Consider the following 18105-nt stretch of genomic DNA (forward strand, 5'->3'; position numbering starts at 1 on the left):
CCTATCTGTGAGTCTGTGTTTATATGCTGGGTTCTGCTGACAGTCTCCCCTTTATATGTGCACTTTATTATGTACAGCAGGCATGTCAAACTCAAGGTACCCCGAGGGCCACATGAGTAACAAGAGGTTGTTGCGAGGGCCGCACACAGCAGCTAATGGCTAGGGCCTAGGGGACTGATCACTAATACCATGTAAAGTTTAGAGACAAAGTTTGAGACTTTTGTGCAGGCCGCAGATATGCCTGCAAAGGGCCCCATGCGGCCCGCAGGACGCATATTTGACATGCCTGATGTACAGCCTATGCAGCTGCATGACCATTATGAGCAAAGGGGCTACAACCATCCATTTCCTCCTATTGTCTGTTAGATTCCATGTAAGGGTTGATTATTCATTATTGATACCCAGCCAGATAAATTTGCACATCGGTGAAGTATTTGTTAGAGAAACGAGGGAAGCTCATTATGGTGTTTACCTCACTCTTGTCTTCGGCCTATGCTCTACACTACTCCATGACATAAAATATGAATGAAGCAACAAGTAAGACTAGGTTCACTGGCAGGTCAGCTTTGTATTACATCATAGGATCTATTACATCCCATTGACTAGAATAACTTTGCGGACAATTTGCTAGACAATATAACAAAGCATGCTGTGCAACTTCATTTGGGATTTTTGCATCATCTTCGATGGAGCCTCCACCACAGATGTATCACAATAGGACATAGGTTATGTTCACACTAACGTCGGGTTTCCATCCGATTTAAACAGAATCCTGGATGATAGTCTAGGAAAACAGAAAACACAGTGGTAAGATTATTTATGTTTTTCTTGCACTTGTATAGCAACACCCAGGGCATTACTATAGGGGTGCAACGGTAGCAGTCACTCCTCAGCTCTGGACCCCCAAAGGTCCACTGCCACATAAAGTATACCACTACTCTAAATGGCACAAGGTAGGCAGGAGCCAGATTTTGCATTGGGGCCCAGGAGTTTTAAGTTATGTCTCTAGCACCAGCATTCTGCAGTGCTTTACAGACGTCATCAGTCATAGAGCTCACAATCTACATTTCTTATCAGTATTTCTTGTGGAAGGAAACTAGGGTACCCAGATGCAGGGGCGTAACGATCATGGTCGCAGGGACCGGAAAGGTATGGGGCCCGTGGCCAGCTGGAGATGGCCGGGCCCTGTAAAAGTATGACACCAGTCGGGGAAAGCCTAGTTCTCCGACCGCTATACATACTAGCCCAGGGGAGGTGACAAAATTTTGCACCCAGGCCTACAAGACACTTGCTACACCAGTGCCCATAGGATATCCACTCAAACTCCTTGTAGATGTCTTTGATCAGATTTTAACATAGGACTCCAGCGCTGCCATGGTATCCTAGTAATATACACAATGTGATGATATCATTAAAACAGAATACAGTCTAAAAGAAAAAGGTATCCATTGTGACACTATCACAATACAACACAGCCTATGAATAAAGATGTGAATCATAGTGATGTCCTTACAATAGCACAATGCTGAAACAGCAAATCAAGACATGGAGTATTATGACCTCATCCCAATAAAACCCTACCTAATGATTAGCCTAAACAATAGTGACATCATCAGAATAAAACACATGACACGTCATCATAAATAGAACACAGCAAATAAATTAGGACACAGCAGCATGGGAAATAAGGTGAACACTCATGTCATCCTCATAATAGAAGTCAAACATGATGATAGCCTATAGAAAGCGAGGACTTACCATATCTACAGTCATGCAAAGGCCCTATAGACGTAATACAGTAGTGTACATAAGTCATTGTCTTATACGTAACACTGTGCTTATAATCTACAATATTAATATTCCATGGAATGTATATACCCAATTCCAGGGTGGCGGTCTGTCCGTAGCTTATAAATAATACAGAGACGGGGGAATCACAAACCAAGAACACATGTTTGTTCTGTATGTCTCATCCCCCAGCACAATTGTTCTTAGCAGGTGCTGTAGTGTTCATGGGTGACTCAGAGTTACCAGAAAATCCCTTGTCGCTGTGATCATACAGCAGATGTAGAATCTATCAAGTGTGATCCAAGTGGATGTGAATACATATAAGGCATCTGCCAACCCCTGGTGTAAGAAACAACCATGAAGCATCACACAAAAGCTTATAATGGTGCCATATTGATCATCAGAATGAGAACTTTCAGTAGGGAAAAATGTATTATTGGATCATCACCACTGAATCTAGGGTGCAAAACATGACAAGTCCACTTTTTACAAATGCTTGCCACATTTGTTAAACCTGTTAGAAAAGTGGGTGAAGAGGGACAACTTATGTCTGTCTCTTTTACCAGGGCTTGGCTATTGGTCCACCCTCCTGTGTTTTTAGTTGTTTTGTCCTGTTTATATTCGGAAAATCAATAAAGAGAATCTAAATTAAAAAACAAACAAACACCAAAATGGGAAGAAAGTTCTGAGTCTCAAAATATGGCGAAGTAAGGTTTTATTTATTTAAGCAAAACATGAAATCTATACAGGATCGCCGTCCATCGCTGTCTAGAGCAATGAGGGAGTTGCTGATGCTCCAAACAGGGACGGCAAGTGACAATGCTCTCATGACTCTAAAGACTGTATTGACAACAACTGCAATATCTAGCAATGGAGGCAGCGATTTACAAGGGGAAAACACTGTTTGATTTAGGTGCCCTTAAAGAGGACCTTTCACGTCCTCATGCATATTCGATGTTATATACCCCTAGAAAGCCAACAATTCAGTGCACTGTCGTCTTTACCAGTATGTGTCCCGGTCCTGGAGGTATCGGTGCACCGATATCTCCCCACTGTCAGAAGGGTGTTCTTCATAGCTTAGTATCATCGCTGGGCTGTGAGGGACGCCTCCCCGTCCACGGCAGTACTCATCCATAGCCCTGGACTGTCCTAGGGGGCGTCCCTTACCGCCCAGCGATGACTATGAGCTATGAATGCCTTTCTGACAGTGGCAAGACATTGGTGCTGAATCTAATGGCACCGATACCTCCATCTCTGGGGCACATTCTGGGACAGCCTACATGTCTAGCAGAATACAAAACTGCATATGCATGAGGACATGAATGGTCCGACTTAACCTGTATCTGTGGTATTCTGGTGACAGACCCCCCCTTGTATTGGTGATGATATTGCCAGAATCTTGCTAACCCACCATCATTTTTACAGCAAGGCACAGGCCATAAAAAAAAAAAAAAAAGAAACACCAAAATTGCTGCTTTTTCACATTCCACTCCACAAAAATATTGTTGCAGCTTTTCAACAAGTTATATGAACTATTACAGAGTGGCATAAGGGTAGCTATAGAGTGTACAGACGTAGTAGTTGCAACCGGGCCCTGGAGGCTGAGGGGGGGGCCCAAAGGCTTTACTACAACATACAAAGACACCAGCATTATACATAGGACATGGTAAGTGATAGCCCTATTACAGATTTTGCACAGCAACTTCTAGTTACATGTGTGGCATTAAAAAATACAATTCATCCTGCAAAAAACAAGCTTTCACTATGTTGAGGGAAAAATAAAAAAACGAAGGTAGAGAAGAAAAAAACAAAAAACATGAGGGAGTTAAAACCATTACTTTTTACATAAAAAAAATGCCTAAACTGCGACTGGTGCCGGAGGAACAAAACTCTGTGGGCGAAATTTATAGTAATATCATCTGTTTTTGTCAAATGTTTTGATGGGAATAAATAGGTGTCCATTTTTATTGACACTCTACTGGTTCTGCAACACATGGCTTGTAGCAACCAATCAGACTTCAGCTTTCATTCTATTAGGGCAGGTTTGAAAATGAAAGGTGTGACATGATTGGTTGAGCGCCTTAGGGAAATGTTTTTTTCTGCTTTACTTTTACTTTGTTTCTTATTGAATAGAGACTTCTTATGAGATTTTATTTCTTCTATGTTCTTCACGTAAGTTATGTGACATAACACAATAGGGCTGAATTATTAAAATAGTTTAAAAGCAAAATTATCTTAGTTGCCCATAGCAACCAATCACAATGCAGCTTTCATTTTTCAAGAGCAGAATACAAAATGAAAGCTACCCGGTGATTGGTTGCTATGACTAAGACCGTTCTGCTTTTATACTTTTCTTTATAACTGTGCCCCAATGCTCACACTAGAGAGCCCAGGCCGGGGGACAACACTGCAGACTCCAGTCCTGAGCACAGACATTGCCGGCCATAACAAACTACAACTCCCAGACTGCTCCGGAGCCGGGGAATCCAAGGACTTCCGTGTTTACGTATCACGTGACGACATTGCGCAGCAGGGCCGTTCCTCTCAGACCCCCGGGCTGGGGATGTACTCGTGAAGCAGTCGGTAGCCGCCCACCACCACGGAGCACTACACCGGGACCAGGCGGCGGCGGCGGCCCCTGCAGCGCTCTCGGGGGCCGGCCAGTCAGCAGCAGCAGCTCCTCTAGGCCGCGGGGGGGCGCAGCAAATGGTAGGGCCGGAGGATGCCGGCGGCCGCTGCGGGGAGAACGTGACCGAGGAGGGGGAAGAAGCTGAGGAGGAGGAGAGCGGGCCGTACATCAGCGCCCCAGGCATGAGACTGACCAACGGAGACCTGGGCTACCTTCCTCAGCCCGGCGGCGGCGGCGGACGGGATGTCAAGCTGCCCAATGGTGGAGTGAGCCCGGGCTGTGCCTGTCACCGGCAGTGCTGCTCCGCATCGGCTCCCCCCGGCACCCCGCCTGTCAGCTCCTCCAGCTCCGACTCCTCCCCGCTCAGCGCTCACACCGTGGCCGGTTACTTCGTCTCCGCCGACGCTGATCGTTTCCGTTTCCTGGATGTGACTCTCAGCTCCCGGAATACGTACGAGGTGAGCCGGCGGCAGAGCGCCCCCGACCATCTAGCGGACGGACTGAGCCTCGCCGAGGGGGGGAGCCCGGTACCCGAGGAGCAAGATGGGGACAGACCCTGGAGGATGGGCATCGCCGACTTCTTCTCCAGGTGAGGTGCCGGCCGTGTCTCCATGGTAACAGGAGGAGGCGTCAGGCGGGGGGACAGATCCGGGGACATTCACGTCAGGGCTCTGGGAAAGCTGGGTGACCGCACCGGTGTGACTGGGGATGAAATGTCACCGTCCTAGATGGGAGGGGTTCATGTGCAAGAGATGTAGGCTGATAATCAGGGCTCTCGGAAAGCTGGGTGACCGCACCGGTCTGAGCCCTGACTGTGGATGGATTGTCACCCTGCTAGATGGGAGGGGTTCACCTATAAGAGATGTAGGCAGATAATCAGGGCTCTGGGAAAGCTGGGTGACCGCACCGGTGTGAGCCCTGACTGTAGAGGAGTTGTCCCTCCCTGCTAGTTGGGAGTGGTTCATGTGCAAGAGATCTAGACTGATGTTCAGGGCTCTGGGAAAGCTGGGTGACCGCACCGGTGTGAGCCCTGACTGTAGAGGAGTTGTCCCTCCCTGCTAGTTGGGAGTGGTTCATGTGCAAGAGATCTAGACTGATGTTCAGGGCTCTGGGAAAGCTGGGTGACCGCACCGGTGTGAGCCCTGACTGTAGAGGAGTTGTCTCTCCCTGCTAGTTGGGAGTGGTTCATGTAAAAGAGATTTAAGCAGATATTCAGGGCTCTAGGAAAGCTGGGTGACCGCACCAGTGTGAGCCCTGACTGTGGATGTATTGTCACCCTGCTAGTTGGGAGTGGTTCACCTATAAGAGATGTAGGCAGATAATCAGGGCTCTAGGAAAGCTGGGTGACCGCACCGGTGTGAGCCCTGACTGTGGATGTATTGTCACCCTGCTAGTTGGGAGGGGTTCACCTATAAGAGATGTAGGCAGATAATCAGGGCTCTAGGAAAGCTGGGTGACCGCACCGGTGTGAGCCCTGACTGTGGATGTATTGTCACCCTGCTAGTTGGGAGGGGTTCACCTATAAGAGATGTAGGCAGATAATCAGGGCTCTAGGAAAGCTGGGTGACGCCAGTGTGAGCCCTGACTGTAGAGGAGTTGTCTCTCCCTGCTAGTTGGGAGTGGTTCATGTAAAAGAGATTTAAGCAGATATTCAGGGCTCTAGGAAAGCTGGGTGACCGCACCAGTGTGAGCCCTGACTGTGGATGAATTGTCACCGTGCTAGATGGGAGTGGTTCACCTACAAGAGATTTAGGCTGCTATTCAGGGCTCTAGGAAAGCTGGGTGACAACACCAGAGCTTATATTGGTACGAAAACTCTTCTCCCCTGTTCACAATAGGTGACTTTTCCTCCAGTGTAAGTGAATGGAGTCACATTGCGACCTCCAGAGTACTAAGACATCTAGGCGCAGAAACGATCCAGCAGCGCTAGACTAGAAGTGGCAGCGACCTGGGGGCCACAGTGTGACTTACATTGGTAAAGTAGTTGCAGGACAATCTGATGATCTAGGGTCGTGTGATGGGGGGTTGTGCCCAAGCCTTATTCATCATCACATCTATGCCAGTTTTCTGGCACAATGACCTGTTGTTGTGTCAGAGATGCCAATCTTGTGATCTCTGGGGGGTCCCAGCCATCAGACCCTACCCCCTTATCCCCAGTGTCACCCAGCTTTCCAATAAACAGAACTAAGATCTGTGATTTTCAGCAGTGTTCTGTAGATACAGATTTTCATATAATGTAAGTCACTTCTGTATCCCTGTGGGAAGTTCTCAGCAGTATCCGTTCACCCTGTGAGGATATCTGAGTGGTCACGGTCATGTGCCTGGGCGTAGAGTGACAGTACTGTATACAGTGTGTACTGGGCCCACTGGGTGGGCTGTATTGTCCTCTGTTGATTTCCAGTATATCGATCCGGGTGTAATGGCAGTTCTCCAGCGCTGAGGGTGGGTAATGAAGTTACTCATCTCTGTTGGCAGCGTGCCCTTGTGCCCTATTACGGCATTGTGAGTTCATAAGCTTCCTATTCCGAGTGTCCTTAGGTAACTTTCACTAGTGGTGGGATCTGTTCCCATATAATGGTACAAATGTTAGGAAGCTTATATGTACTTCAGTGCAGTATTTATAGGCCCTGTATACCTGCACAGGGGGTGTCTTTATAGTTGCTCCCATTAACAGCATGCAGTACACAAAGTCTTAAATCAGTGTACAGTATGGCCCCAGAACATTGGACACCATATGTACCATACTGATCCCTAATACAGTCCTTGGGCTCTGTTCATATTAGAGCTATGTCTTCTATTTATAACAGAAAGGATAGCGCTGTGCTGTATCTGTTATACAATGGATCACAAAAACCCTTTAATGTGTGGTGTCACCTGTCAGGATTTAGTAGTAGTTCCCATAATTTTGATAGCTAGTGTATTACAGTGGTCCCTTGACGTTCGCGGGTCCGACCTTCACGGAAGGGCTATACCACGGGTATTAATATTAATGGAAGGATACTCCGTTGTTGTACAAGCTACTGTGTGACATTGGAAGGAATATCTGTGTATTAGCGTGTGACAGATACGGATAATATGAGAATTAACAAGTGGTCGCTGGTCTTACCTCACCGAGCCTTATTCACATGCACAGCATTATTAAGAGGCTGTGGCCTTGGAAAGGGAGTCTGTCAGCAGAACCTAGCATATCCACCCAGCACCGCAGATAGACCGCTTAGTCGCCTACATCTAATGGTGTTCCCTTTGTGACTCGAGGCCTCCACTGCCGAGATAGCATTATTTATGTCAATATGCAGATGAGCTTTATGGAGCAACAAGGGTGTTGCATCAGTGATCCCGAGAGCTCATCTGCATATGGACAAATAATTGCTGATAGCTCAGCAACAGAGGCCCCGAATCACAAGGAGGAAACATTGCTACCTGAATAAATCTATCTGTGGGGCTGGGTTCTGCTGACAGACTCCCTGTAGTAATTCTAGTCTACTGTGGGATGTCCCATGTCAGGGATTGGTGTAGCTTTCAGGTAGACCTTATACACATGACAGTGATGTTTTTGCCTAGCAGCCGTATCCGTTTGTAAGGGCTTTTTTGTATCTGTTCCTCTTACAGTCTTTGGCTAGGTTCACACTAGCACTTAGTTTACATTCCCCATTTTTGGATGGAAACCTGGCAGATCCCATTCCATGGGTAATGGCTTTTTTTTTTTTTAAAAAAAGGATTTTTTGTTTTTCAGGTCTGTTTTACATCAAATTAAAAGTGGATCCATTGATCTTATTGGGTCCGTTTGTCTGGGAAAAGTTTTTACAGTTTTGACATGTCCTAATTTTGTCCGTTTACACCAATCTAGCCATACACTGTAATGTATAGAATTCCGTGAAAACGGGCGCAAGATGGGTATTACAAATGGACTTTTTTCATGGCAGTTTTGTACGTTGGTTGTCTGAGTGTAGCCTTTCTCCCTCCACTTTTATGGCGTACGTTACAGTAAATTTGACGTGTAAATCATCTACAAACGAGGCTGGTCTTACACAACCGTATTGAATATACGATCTGCAAGTTGCTGATTGGCAACATAGACTCCGCAGACGTCCGTGTCCTGCCGCACTCGCCCATAGAGTTCTATGGGCGAGTTGTGCAGTGCTGCAATTCACGGCCATTACGGACATGTTCTATAAATTGCGGACCACGGTTGCAGCCTGGCCACACCACGGATAAAATATCCGGTGGTGTAAGAGGCCACATTGAATATAATGTGTCCGCAATTGAAAACCCTCAATTGCGGACCAGCATTACGGCCGTGTAAGACCAGCCTAACACATTCTAGGAACCTGTCTTATTGTACATGGAGTAGCTGGTCTGGCTGATATATAGTTTTATGGGAAGTATAACTTTTATCTGCTCTTTTTATGTTTAGGAGTCCAGTGGGCGGTCCTACTCGGTGATGGACAGGTCTCCCTGTAGGACTGTGCTTACACAATAAATAGCAAATGGTTTTTTCAGTCTATACAATTCCACTGCCCATAAATTTATTCTTTCCACCCCATGCACTTGAGGAAACGTGGGCTGAAAAATCCATTACGTACGTCCACCAGATATCCCTGTCCAAACCCAATGAGTGAACTTGTACTAGTGATCTCTGATGATAGGAGTCCCTGTCCGCCCATGGCTTCACTGCCCAATGTCTTTAAGGCTACGTTGCGAAAATACAGCTTTGTTGCGGATTTTGTTTATTTTTTTGAGCCAAAGTCAGGAGTGAATTGAGCACAAGGTTGAAGTATAAGAACTTCTTATATATTTCCCATTCTTTTTGTAGCCATTCTTGACTTTGTCTCAAAAGACTGCAACAAAAAAGCTAAGTTTCCGCAATGTGGGGCTTCAGCCTCAGTCATATTCGATAAATCTGATGTACGCCTATTTAGGGCGACCACGCACAATTTCCCATCTACTTTTCAAAAGGGAAGCGAGTGGGGCGAAACATTTCATAAAATATCTGAAGATGCAAAACGTCACTGCACAGTCCAGGGCCTAGTAAATTCCCTCTACAGGTCACTTCAGCTTTGTAGTATTTTTTATTGGGTACACTATGTGAGGTTTGTAGGTGAGAACATCTCCCTATTAGGGCACGTGGTGGAGCAGATTTGTGTCGGAGGATTGTGCCGATGCGTACAGATCACATCCTACATGCAGGTAACAAGTGCGACTATTGACGGCGGGGACATACCAGTATATCAATCATTGTCACATTTTTGTTTCTCTGGCTGTTATTGCGGTACAAGTCGCGTCACCAGTTAAAACTTAGTCGCTGACCGAATTCATAGAGCAGAAGGATGAGCCTAGTAGAGAAATACATTAACTCTAGACGTATAGCAAATAACTGTGTAAGGAATTTCATATAAACCCCCTTAGATATTGAAACCCGGTTTAGGACAGATGCCGCCTGGTATTTCGGCTTGGGTTGTGGGCTCAGAAAGTGTCTGTAATATTTTGGCGCTGTTCATAGCCTTCTGGAAAAACCCTGGAGGGAACGCTGCAGCAGCTGTGACAGGGACGCTTGACAAGTAGTGCAGAGCACCCCTTAATGCCTGCTAACTATTCTTACAATGACGTTGCCGTAACATATGGAGAATATCTTAACCATTAAGTGAGGAGGATATTTTTTCCAAATACATATAGCTGTATGATCTCATGGCAGCCGCCATGTTTCTTGTGGCAAGCATCTGTTAAGAATCTGTGGCGAACTATATCATGAGAAATAATAGGATCAGACCATTTGAAATCCAACTATTCTGATACCTGTTGGGGAGCGTTTCAGCTAGACTCTGTGCCGGAGCGACACTGGTGCAGATGTGAATGTAGGCTTAATCTGATAGCAGACATTTGAGGTCATTGTCTGTCCACGTAAAAGTATTTCCCCTTGTTTTCTTATGGAGGAAAAAGCCCTCAAGAACGGCCAGCAGTGCATTTTTGTGTAGTTTGATGACCTGACTCCTGGGATTTCTCCCGCCATGTCTATGGACTTATGGAATCCTTTCTATGCCGATGCGTTACCTAAATAGTATTGTTTCTAAAGTAGAAGCGTTAGATCTCGAACAGGGAAGAAACCGTCAGTCATTACCAACCTGCCAATGGTATTTTCTATGAACGCTACATCAAGGCGTCGCGCTTCTGTTGTCCGTGCCATGCGCTGTCACTCAGGCATCAGTTTGGGTAGTTGACACAGGTAGAAGTAAGGAAATCTCGCTGCTTGTGTTTGACTAACGCTCTCTATCAGGGAATAACATTCAGCGCTTTTGTTTTTCATGCCATGCCAGGAAAAGCGATTCATTGCCCTGTTGTTTCTTCTTCTGCTGCCAACCAAGTAGTGGCTGAGATAAGAGTCCGGGTGACCGCAGCGCTGATCACTTCTCCTGACTTATCTCTCTTTCCCTGGTTGGAGTTGTTAACTCCTTTGGTGTACAGCGTTTCTGATCTATTGACTGAAAATGACAATAAAAGCAGGCTCATGAGGGCTGAGAATAATTTATTTATATGTTTTTTTCTGGGACTCTGATCAGTTGAATACAGGAGTCATGTTAGGTGAATGGGGCTGAGCTGCAAAACTGTATTTGTGGGCTCTATACATAGGTAAACAATAAAGGACAAGTGACCCTCAGAGGGATGCCACACGCCATTCAGCTGCTCAGTTCAAGAATTGGACCCATACTAAGGCCATAAACGCTACATTGCTTTTAGTTGAATTATTCACATTGATCCATCACTTTTACTAAGAAGGTGACTTACAGATTGATGGACTGATGGAAACATTGATGGGGCGGAGCGCTGCAGCCTTGTCAGTGATACTGAGAGTCAGACCCTCACCTATATGATATTGTTAGCCTACCCGAATAGTAGTAGCCACTACACTGAGAACTGTTCTGTCTGCTTTCTGCTCCATTCTCTGTATATTAGCTGATCAGTAGGAATCCCAGAATGTTAGCCTCCACTGATCTGATATTGATAACCTATCCTTTAATAGGTCAGCAGATCCTTTTAAGATTTAGAACAATAGATTTAAAGAGGACCTTTCACCACCATCAATTTAAGTTTTTAATAGTCACCGCTCCACTGATTCCAGCACAGGGCTCGTTCACATCTGCGTTGCCCTCTCCGTACTTGAGGTTTCCGTTTCCTGCCAAAAACAGAGGCAGGAGACGGAAACCTGCAGGAGTCTCTCTCACCCATTCATTTGAATGGGTGAGAGAGATGTTCGGCGTTTTGCGCTCTCCGCCGCGAAACCGGGTTTTATAATCCGGACACAGAGTCGGACATGCAGTACTCTGTGTCCGGATAAAAAAAAATCCGGTTTCGCGGCAGAGAGCCTAAAACGCTCACGGCCGGACCCGGTCTATGGTTTCCGTCTTCTTGCATGCAGAAGACGGAAACCATAGAACGGAGACCGTGAACGCAGGTGTGAACCTAGCGCCAGTTGTAATTTTCTCCCCACCGTTCTTGAGCAACAAACACAGGTAGTTTTAGTGCCCGATGTGCTATGTAAGCTCTGTAATGTCAGAAGGGCAGTGTCAGATGTAGGGTGTGGTTCAGAGCTCCAATCAGAGGCAGCCAGTGTCAGAGGTCAGAGTCACCTCCCTGCCTGACTCCACACTTCTGACAGTACAGAGTCTAAATAGTATATCGGGCACCAAAACTTACAGCATTGATTACTCTTGAATGGTGGGAGCTAGAGAAAAAATTCTAACAGTGCTGGAATAAGTGGAACCTTATGTAAAGATCTGGACTTGGTGGTGGTAAAAGATCCTCTTTAATCTGGAGGTCTGCTATTCCACTTATGCTGTAATGCTGGTGACTAGAGATGAGCGAACACTGTTCGGATCAGCCGATCCGAACAGCACGCTCCCATAGAAATGAATGGAAGCACCTGGCACACAGACTTTGCCGGCGACCAGCCGCTTAACCCCCTGCATGCCGGCCGCTTCCATTCATTTCTATGGGAGCGTGCTGTTCGGAACGGCTGTTCCGAACAGTGTTCGCTCATCTCTACTGGTGACCACTCTGGTCTTCTTTTGTGTCTGCAAGCATGTCACCATTGGTTATTCAACAGAGTCTCAGAAAGAGCTGCAGTATATATGGCTACTTTATACAGAGCTCCAAAGTCAGACCCTCCAAGCAGGTGTGATCTGATCCTGTTTTATGTAAGCAGTTACTGGTACAGCCAATCTATATGTCCATACTTGTGTAGTCAGAGGACGTTGTGGCCATATTGTCTCGTCCATCACAATGATTTATATACTCTCCTGTTCCACTGTGCATGTTATAGATCTGGCAGAGGCTGATCCACTTGCCACACATGCCGGGAGTCAGACATGAAAGTCTGTGTCTGTGGGAATGTGTCAGTAGTGCATGACTAGGACGGGGCCGAAGGAACAAGTTGGGCAGGTCTGAAACAGAAATATATTAGGCATATGACTTTGAACGTGTCTTAAGTACATTAAGCTGGAAAATCCTTTTGAAGTAGTTGTTTGAAGTGCACTTAAAAAAAGAAAAAACCCAAAAACATCTTCTGCTCCACTGTTGTCCATAGGCCATGTGTGGTATTGTATTGTAACTACTTCCCATTCATGTAGTGTATTACAAAGTATGAGTGTGTACCGCAATACGGTGTGTACCGTTTTCTATTTTCCAGTTTGTTGCATTAAATGTTTGTAACTGTTTTGTAGTTTTCGGATTGTTTATATTGTTGCATTATATTGTAAACTGTTTTATCTCCAGAGGTTGCGACATTGTTACATTACATTGTAAGGGTGGGTTCACACCTGCGCTCGGTCTCCACTTTCGGGTGTCCGTATTCTACCAAGAGATACTGGACAGGAGACGGAAACCCGGTGGTCAGTTGTCAAACCGATTCACTTGAATGGGTTTGCAAAGTGACTGCCCGTGTGCGTCTTGTGCTTCTCCGCGGGGAAACTTTTTTTTTTTTTTAAGGGATTCTACCACTAAAACACTTTGTTTTTTTTCTGCTTTAGACGTCGGAATAGCCTTTAGAAAAGCTATTTGTCTCTTACCTTTAGACGTGGTCTCTTCTGTGCCGTTCCATAGAAATACCGTGTTTTACCGGTATGTTAATGAGTTCTCCGCAGCAATGGGGGCGGGCCCCAGCGCTCAAACGGTGATGGGGGCGTCCCCACTGCTGCCCGAGACCTTCTCTCCAGCGATTCCTTCTTCTTCAGCTGCATCCTCCCCTTCTCTGTCGTCTTCTTTCTTCATCAGCTCTGACGCCTGCGCAGTCTTGCCTTGTGGCCTCGAAAATATGGCCGCTGGCCGGCATATGCAGACGGCTCTACCAGTGTCTCGCTGGCAGAGCCGACTGTGCAGGCGTCAGAGCTGACGAAGAAGGAAGACAGAGAAGGGGAGGATGCAGGTGAAGAAGAAAGCGTCGCTGGAGAGAGGGTCTCGGGCAGCAGTGGGGACACCCCCATCGCCGTTTGAGCGCTGGGCCCGCCCTCATTGCTGTGGAGAACTCATTAGTATACCGGTAAAAAACAGTATTTCTAAAGGCTATTCTGACGTCTAAAGCAGAAAAAACAGCGTTTTAGTGGTAGAATCCCTTTAACCGGACACAAAGTCGGACATGTAGGACTTTGTGTCCAGTTAAAAAAAAACAAAAAAAACAAAAAAAAAAAACAGGTTTCGCCGCCGAAAGGCAGAAGGCGTTCACAGGCGGTCACTTTGCTAACCCATTCAAGTGAATGGGTTTGAAAACTGGCCGCCAGGTTTCCATCTCCTGTCCAGTTTCTCTCGACAAAAGACGGAAACCCGAAAGCGGAGACCAGGCGCAGATGTGAACCCACTCTTAACTGTTTTATACGTTAGGTTCACGTCTGTGTTCGGGTTTACATTTGGGGGGCCCTATTGGGGACTCCCCAAATGGAAACCTAATTTGCTCAAAAAAAATAAAAAATTGGTTGCCTTCAGAAACCTGCGGACCTCATAGACTTTCATGGGGAAAGTGAAAAGTGCTGCTTGCAACGCTTTTCTCTTCGCCTTTTTCATGTGGAATGGGTAACTGCAAGTCGCAGTTGTGAAGCGAGCCATATTTGGAGGTTGTCACATTGTTGTCTTATGTTCTAAACTGGTGGTGGTTACGTTGTTGTATCTTATATTCTAAACTGTTTTTAGTTGGAGGTTGTTACGTTGTTACTTTGCAGTTTGACACTAAATAAAAATCCTGCTTTGCAGAAGACTGGGGCTTTGTAACTGGCAGACACTGGAGAACATCCACAATGTCCTTAGCAGTTATCATGGCTGGAAAATAACCCTGAGGTTTACCAGAGCAGGGAAAGTTGTGTGTTCTGCTTCTATCATCGCTCTTTGTGCAGATGGAAATTTCCAGGGTTGACTCTTCAGGCATTTTGTGGAAATTTGCGGTTTTGTTTGTGTCACAGAAAGATAGATTATTCTGGGCCCGATCTCTATTAGTTTTTTCCTTATTAAAAATATTCTCTTGGTATAGAAGCTATGTATGGACTGTGCCCTGCATATCCGGATTACGTTACAGAACTATTCACATGAATGAGCATTTTCTATGCACATGTAGTTAAAAAAGATTACACTCGGTTATATAAGCTACTAGCTTCTGCCCGCGACTTCGTCTGTCGGTTGTTGGTGTGTATGATCCGCCTAAATTTAGCCAATTGCTGCCGTCGATGGTTTGCCTACTCCGGTGTTTCGGCAGCTCTCAAGCTGTCCTGCTGCTGAACTTGTTTCTTGCACCGTGCCTGTGATTGTTCCGGCATCTCAGCAGCTCACTGGGACGCCATATAATGATTGTGTTGTTGGCGTTGATGATCCAGCTGCTCTGGCGTTTTGACAGCTCTCAAGTTGGGCTGGCACTGAAGTTGTTCCTCGCACTGTGCCCGTGATTGTTCCGGCATCCACAGCATTTTCATTTGTTGCAAGTTTTCACCATGGATTTAATTATTTAGAGGTATTGGAGTAAAATTCACAATGAATCCCTGGCACAATTTGCTTGTGACCCATACAGACTTTACTACAGGTTCTTGTCAGAATTCTGCCACCATGTGTGGACATAGACTTGCCCAAGTAGTTACCCCACTATAGGAAATGGTGACATATCTCTAGGAATCACCATCACTTCCTCCACACTTTGGGTCTATCTGCTAAGAGGGGATTCCAAAGTTAAAGGGCTTGTCCACAATTTCTGTATTGATGACCTATCCTTCTTAGAGATTGAGGTGGACTTAACTGGTAAGACTTGGCATTGTGACTGGTGAGGTGCAGGCTATATTATGTGCACTGCACAGTGGCATTTGTTTGGTGCTCCATGGTAGTATTTCTCTGCTGGCAATGTCCTGGCATAACATGGACTCTGGTGAGACCAGTCGGCTTTCTAGCGGTATATAAAACAGCATGTGCCCAAGGACATGAAAGGTCGTCTTTAAAGGAATTCTATCATTGGAATCCCTTTTTGAGGTAATGCCACTTTGGAATAACCTTAAAAAAGGCTATTCGTCCCCTACCTTTATAATTCTGCTCCACGCAGCTGTTCCGTTGATATTCCTTTTTTTTCCGGTAAGCAAATAAGTCTCCAAACAGCACAGGCCTGTGCTGCTTGTAGACTTTCCAGCAACACCTCTCTCTTCTTCCTCTGTGCCTTTCTGCTGCATCATCTTCGACGTCATCTCCCGGCCGAGCCTGCGTTCAGGATCAAAATCCTGTGCATGCTTAGTTGGCTCTGCCACCGGGCTTTGGACAGAGTCGACTGCGCATGTCTGTTTGACCATTTTGTTGTGGTCGCTTACAGGAGCGTACTGTGCCTGTAAGCGGCCACAGTAAAATGGCCGAACAGACATCACCGTAACTGCGCCTGCGCCAGATTTCAGATACAGTTAGCGAGAGAGGAGGGAGACTTCTGACGAGGGGGAAGCTTGCTGGTCATGTCTTGTGGGTGTATTATAGCTCTGAGATAACTGAGCAAGCTGCGTGACTAGAAAGCCGAAGTAGCCGCCGTGACTAGTTCAGGTAAATTTGCAGAGAACTGACTTGGGGACATTACAGAGCTTGATGCAGCAGCCACTGTGATCGATTTAGGGTCGATAAAGGAGCAGACAGGTTCCCTTTAAAATCGCTTTCGGCGCTTTGTTTTCTCCTGTCATTCTTCCATTCACTGTTAGTTACTGCTTTCTCCATGTTGTGCATTTCTATAATGGGTTGTTCGTCGTTTATGATTTGCAAATTACAAAAGATAAAACCAAATGGATTGCAAATTGTCCCATTCAGACGCTGACAGTATAGCTGTAATTGATAGAATACAGTCTAGGCATCTGAATGGCTCAAGATTGGCCGAATACACGAGCCCGACAAGCACAGCCATCACATTATCTGGAGAAAGCCGCCACATCTCTATTTGGCAAGGAACAAAATTCATCTACGTTTTCTGTTATTTGGCCTTAGTCCGTTGAGTTTACACATGGAGTTTGCGTGTTCCAAATTGGACTATTGTTCTCTCTAACACTATACGTATCCTAATAAAATGTTGCAGAATAATTGAATATCTCTTGGGTTATGATCGGGCCACTATCTAACCACACAAGTATTCTCCCCAAGCAGGATTTTATCATATTTAGATTAAAAGCCAGAAATCTGGGGCTCTTCTTAAAGGGGATTTCTGTGGATTGCATATGACTGCCTTGGTTTGGGGTGAAGAGGGTAACCATTTGTTACTAGAGATCTAAATTTTCTCCGACATCTCATAGAGCGTCCACTGAGCGTACAAAATGATGGAGTCACAAGACAGGCCCATGAACATGTAACTACCATTTCACAAGTTATCCTAGAAGACCCGGGGGGAGTATACAGTATATATAGTCATTCAGACAAGCAGAGATATTGTGCCCTCTTCCGTATGAGAAATCCCTTTCTTTTATGGGATGTGTGTCATAGAAGTAATTGTTTAGCCGAGAAGGAATATTCGGTTCAGCCCTCGAGGACATTTCTGGAATAATATTTAGAATTCATCTGTGTCTTGGAATGATATTGTCAGGGTGTGTTACTGTGTATAAGTCTCTCCATTGTTTGTAGCAGGAAAGGGATCACTGACATAGTCCCCCTCATTCACAGATCCCGCCGATAAAGAAATGAGTTTCCCAGAGAAATAAGCCCTGTCTGGCCATGCAGATATATTGTTCATCTATTCACATTGGAAAGTGTCTCGTATATGAAGATTTGCTTGTCTGTAAATCGGCTTTGTGCTGGGTTACGTCTAGTATTATACCTAAAGCTTATTTTACATAGAAACAACTTGCAGCCCAGTCCCAGATAATAATCTTATTGCTCAGCTCTAGCTTAAAAATGCGAGGACCATAGGAATACTCAGATAGTCTCTTGGCATATGCTTTTTATATGTCTTTATATATCCAGCTATGTGATTTATTCCTCAGGTGCCATCTGTAAGCTGCTGCCAATAAACTTTAAAGGGATCCTATCATTGGATACCCTTTTTTTCTGACTATCGTGTAGGAATAGCCTTAAGAAAAACTATTCTTCTCCTACCTTTAGATATCTTCTCCTCGCCACTGTTTGGTAGAAATCCTGTTTTTCTTCGGTATGCAAATTAGTTTTCTTGCAGCACTGGGGGCATCCCCAATGCCATGCGACAGAAATCTCCAGCGACG

General features: G+C 45.6%; 1 protein-coding gene across 2 annotated transcripts in view; it reads left to right on the top strand.

Annotated features, from left to right (window-relative positions):
- Positions 1 to 4289: 4289 nt before the first annotated feature.
- Positions 4290 to 18105, top strand: part of TBC1D12 (TBC1 domain family member 12) — a 56346-nt gene continuing 42530 nt past the window's right edge. For both annotated transcript variants that reach the window (XM_075257940.1, XM_075257941.1), the window contains exon 1: positions 4290 to 5006. In XM_075257940.1, coding sequence (XP_075114041.1) covers positions 4495 to 5006 — 512 coding nt within the window. In that variant the 5' untranslated portion in view covers positions 4290 to 4494. The remainder of the gene's footprint in view (positions 5007 to 18105) is intronic.

This window comes from Leptodactylus fuscus, chromosome 10 (assembly GCF_031893055.1).
Source record: "Leptodactylus fuscus isolate aLepFus1 chromosome 10, aLepFus1.hap2, whole genome shotgun sequence".
Lineage (NCBI taxonomy): Eukaryota > Metazoa > Chordata > Amphibia > Anura > Leptodactylidae > Leptodactylus > Leptodactylus fuscus.